Raw genomic sequence first — 4205 nt, forward strand, 5'->3', positions numbered from 1 at the left:
TCATGTTTTCTTCATTTACGATTGTATTACTGTGTAACCTATATGCCCTTTCTTTTTTCTCATGCTTTATTTTGAAACATTGCTTCAACAAATCCTAGTTCAAACTCCAAAAATCATCTCATCTTTACCTTTTGATTCAACTTGGACTGATTTACTCAGTCCCTCTTCATGTTCTAGATTTCTTTTCTAAAGTATTAACTATGGATTTAGCTTCAAAGCTTATAAGCTCAGAAGAGAAAACCAAAATGAGTCTGAAACACATGTTTCAGAATTCAATTGATGTATCTATCATGAAAGGAACATTTGCCACTTCTTTGCATACACTTGTATTATCAAATTGTCTTCTGATTGCATTTCCATGGATAGTTAGTAACTGTTTCGGTTTGGCTAGTACTTTTTGGTGCTACATGATATTTGGAACGATTTGTTTTGGAGCTATAGGGAAATTGTTGATGGTGTATTTGGAATGGAGTGCTATTTGGGAAATGAGTATTGTGATATCAGTGTTGGAGGGTGTTTATGGGATTGGAGCTATGAGAGTTTCTTGTTACTTTAGCAGTGGTAATCAGAAGAGAGGGCTTGTTTTGATGCTTGTTTTCTTTGTTTTTGGAGGTTTTTTAAGGTTGGTTTGTATCTACTTTGAATGCTATAAAGGAGGTAGTGGAGTTTTTCTACAAATTAGTGTTCTTACTGTGATGAATACATTGAAATGGGTGGCTTGTGTGATTTATTTCAATGATTGCAAAGAGAGGAAAATGGAGAAGAAAGCTTTTGTTTTGAGCAAGGAGAAGAAAGTTGATGGTGATGATGAAGAAATGGGTAAAGTTGAGATTGAAAGTAGTAGTAATTCATGAAAGATATAGTTTTGATGTATGATTTAGTTGTAAGAGTTTTGAATAATGAACCTGACATGTTTGAGTTAGAAATGTTCATAAATTATACTGTGTCAATATATTAAGATGTAATGATCTATGTTAAAAGAGAGGTTACACATGTAAAAATGCTTGTCTATCCATGTCATTTTATACTCTTCAATTAATTTTTTTATTTTATATTTTTCAGGAATATCTTTGCTAGATAGGGGTTACTTGTGAAGAGTGAAAGTTTGATCGTTTTCAAGAATCTTACATTGTGTGGGTCTAGAAGTTGCTTACTACTATACAGGTAATTAATTGTTCTCTCTCGCCAAAGTAATATGTTAATGTGTTAATGTTTTAATGTATTGAAGTTTTAACATGAGTGATAGATTCTAAACTGTGTTAATGTTTTAATGTATTGAAGTTTTAACATGAGTGATAGATGTACTGTTTTAATATTGTTTTAATAGATAGATATAAGAGAGGTTTATGTTATAATATATTTGTGGTAGACTAGAGAGGTTGCATGTTAAATCTAATAGTTTTGTAACATAATTTTTCCCTACCAGCCTGTGGCTTATTTTCTCTGATTCCAGACTAAAAACAGAACAAAACACTAACAATTGAATTGCCATGTCCCTTTGTGTCATTCTCATTGGTGTAGTGTAATACTCATTATTCCGACATGTGGAATATTCTCTGATTTTTAAGTGATGAACTTACTAACTTTATAACTTTTAGATTATATTAAGTAATACTCATTATTCCGACATGTGGAATATTCTTGATGTCAATTTCGTTAATCGTTAAGTGATGAACTTACTAACTTTGTGAATTGACTTCGCCATAGGGGTTACTTGTGAAGAGTGAAAAGTTTGACCGTTTTTGTTTAGCTTAATTAAGACATGGATAAGACATGGATGAATTCAAACCGATTGTCGAAAGAGTTTGAGAAAGGTGTATGGGAATTCGTTAAGTTTGCGGTTGCGCACTCCAAAGACCCGATTCGAATGTTGTGTCCTTGCTTGGGTTGCTGTTATGGGGATAAGGTTGACGGGAAACAGATGGCATCGCATTTACTACGGTTTGGAGTTGATAGAAGTTATACAGTTTGGAGTTTGCATGGTGAGAAAAGTAACAGGAATGCTGAGTCGAGGTGTAATACGAAGTATGCTTCAAACGGCGATTGCACAGACACATACGATTACGATCGAGTCGAAGAGATTGCAGAAGCGCTTGAAGAAGATCTTGAGGATTGTCCCAAAATGTTCGAGAGGTTGGTAAGCGATGCAGAGAAACCGTTGTATGATAGTTGTTCAAAATTCACAAGATTGTCTGCGGTGTTAAAGTTGTACAACTTAAAGGCGGACAATGGATGGTCGGATAAAAGTTTCACAAAGTTATTAGCCCTTATGAAAGATATGCTACCAAAGGATAATGTTCTTCCCAATCGAACGTATGAAGCCAAAAAGATGTTGTCCTCTATTGGCATGAGCTATGATAAGATACATGCATGTCCAAACGATTGCGTTTTGTTTCGAAACGAGTATGCAGCGTTGAATGAGTGTCCTAAATGCGGTGCCCCTCAATATAAGAAAAAGTTGTCTCCGGCCAAAGTCTTATGGTATTTTCCTATAATTCCGAGATTTAGACGCATGTATCGTAGTGAGACCGATTCAAGACACTTGACTTGGCATGCAGATGAAAGAATTATTGATGGAAAGTTGCGACATCCGGCAGACTCACCACAGTGGATGAAAGTTAATACTGATTATCCTGAATTTGGAGAAGAAGCAAGAAACCTTCGCTTGTCATTGTCTACTGATGGAATGAACCCGCATGGTATTCAGAGTATCTCGCATAGCACCTGGCCTGTGATTCTTATGATTTATAACCTACCTCTGTGGCTATGTATGAAGCGTAAGTACATGATGTTATCTATGCTAATTTCTGGGCCTAAACAACCAGGGAATGACATAGACGTATACTTGGCACCCTTAATCGAAGATGTAAATTTTTTGTGGGAGAACGGTGTGGAGGTTTACGATGGGTATAGGAAAGAAAGTTTCAACTTGAGGGCGATGTTGTTTGGAACAATTAATGATTTTCCAGCATACGGAAATCTATCCGGGTACAGCAATAAAGGTCAAAAAGCGTGTCCTGTTTGTGAAGATGAAACCGATGCGACACGATTGGATCTTTGTCAAAAGAATGTCTTTCTCGGCCATCGTAGATTCTTAAATTCTAATCATCACTACCGTGGGTGGAGAAAAGCATTCAATGGAAAGGCCGAACATCGTACAGCCCCACCTTTTTTGTCAGGTGATCAAATTTTTGAAAAGGTGAAAGATGTGAGCACTCAGTTTGGCAAGCCTTTTGCACATTCACTTGTCAAGGGTGGGTGGAAGAAGAAGTCAATTTTTTTTGAACTTCCATATTGGAAGTCGTTGTACGTAAGACATTTCCTGGATGTTATGCATATTGAAAAAAATGTATTTGACAGCGTTATAGGTACGTTACTCAATATACAAGGAAAGTCTAAGGATGGCGTTAACATAAGGAATGACATGGTAAACATGGGGATGGCGTTAACATAAGGAATGACATGGTAAACATGGGGATGAGAACTGAATTGGGACCCGTGACGAAAGGAAGACGAACATATCTGCCACCTGCTGTTTACACTCTATCTAGAAAGGAGAAGAAAACATTGTGTAAGTTCCTCAGTGAAGTTAAAGTTCCAGAAGGCTACTCTTCAGATATTAGAAGACTTGTGTCCATGAAAGACCTCAAGTTAAAGAGTTTGAAGACGCATGATTTCCATGTTATAATGGAACATTTTTTACCAATAGGTATACATTCTATTCTGCCAGAAAAAGTAAGCAGCGCAATAACTAAACTGTGTTTTTTCTTCAGATCAATTTGCAGTAAGGTGATCGATCCCGCGATCTTACCAACATTGCAAAAAGAGATAGTTGTTACTTTATGTGATCTTGAAATGTATTTTCCTCCCTCGTTTTTTGACATAATGGTTCATCTAGTCGTTCATCTTGTGAAAGAGACACAATTGTGCGGACCAGCTTATATGAGATGGATGTACCCTGCTGAACGTTATATGAAAATATTAAAAGGGTACGTGAAAAACAGAAGTCGACCGGAGGGTTGTATTGCCGAACGATACGTTGTTGAAGAAGCGGTTGAGTTTTGTACTGAATATCTGTCAAATGTTCAATCAATTGGACTCCCCAAATCTCATATTGTCGAAAAAAAGAAGGAAAAAGGCTAATTGGAAATAAAGTTATGACAGTATCAATGGTCGAACGGGATCAAGCGCACTTGTATGTTCTG

The 4205-nt window shown here is 36.5% G+C and overlaps 1 protein-coding gene across 1 annotated transcript; it reads left to right on the forward strand.

Annotated features, from left to right (window-relative positions):
* Positions 1–200: 200 nt before the first annotated feature.
* Positions 201–854, forward strand: LOC131614608 (uncharacterized). Its single transcript, XM_058886172.1, has one exon. The coding sequence runs from the start codon at positions 201–203 to the stop codon at positions 852–854; it is 654 nt and encodes a 217-aa protein (XP_058742155.1).
* Positions 855–4205: the final 3351 nt, after the last annotated feature.

This window comes from Vicia villosa, linkage group LG6 (genome assembly GCF_029867415.1).
Source record: "Vicia villosa cultivar HV-30 ecotype Madison, WI linkage group LG6, Vvil1.0, whole genome shotgun sequence".
Classification (NCBI taxonomy): domain Eukaryota; kingdom Viridiplantae; phylum Streptophyta; class Magnoliopsida; order Fabales; family Fabaceae; genus Vicia; species Vicia villosa.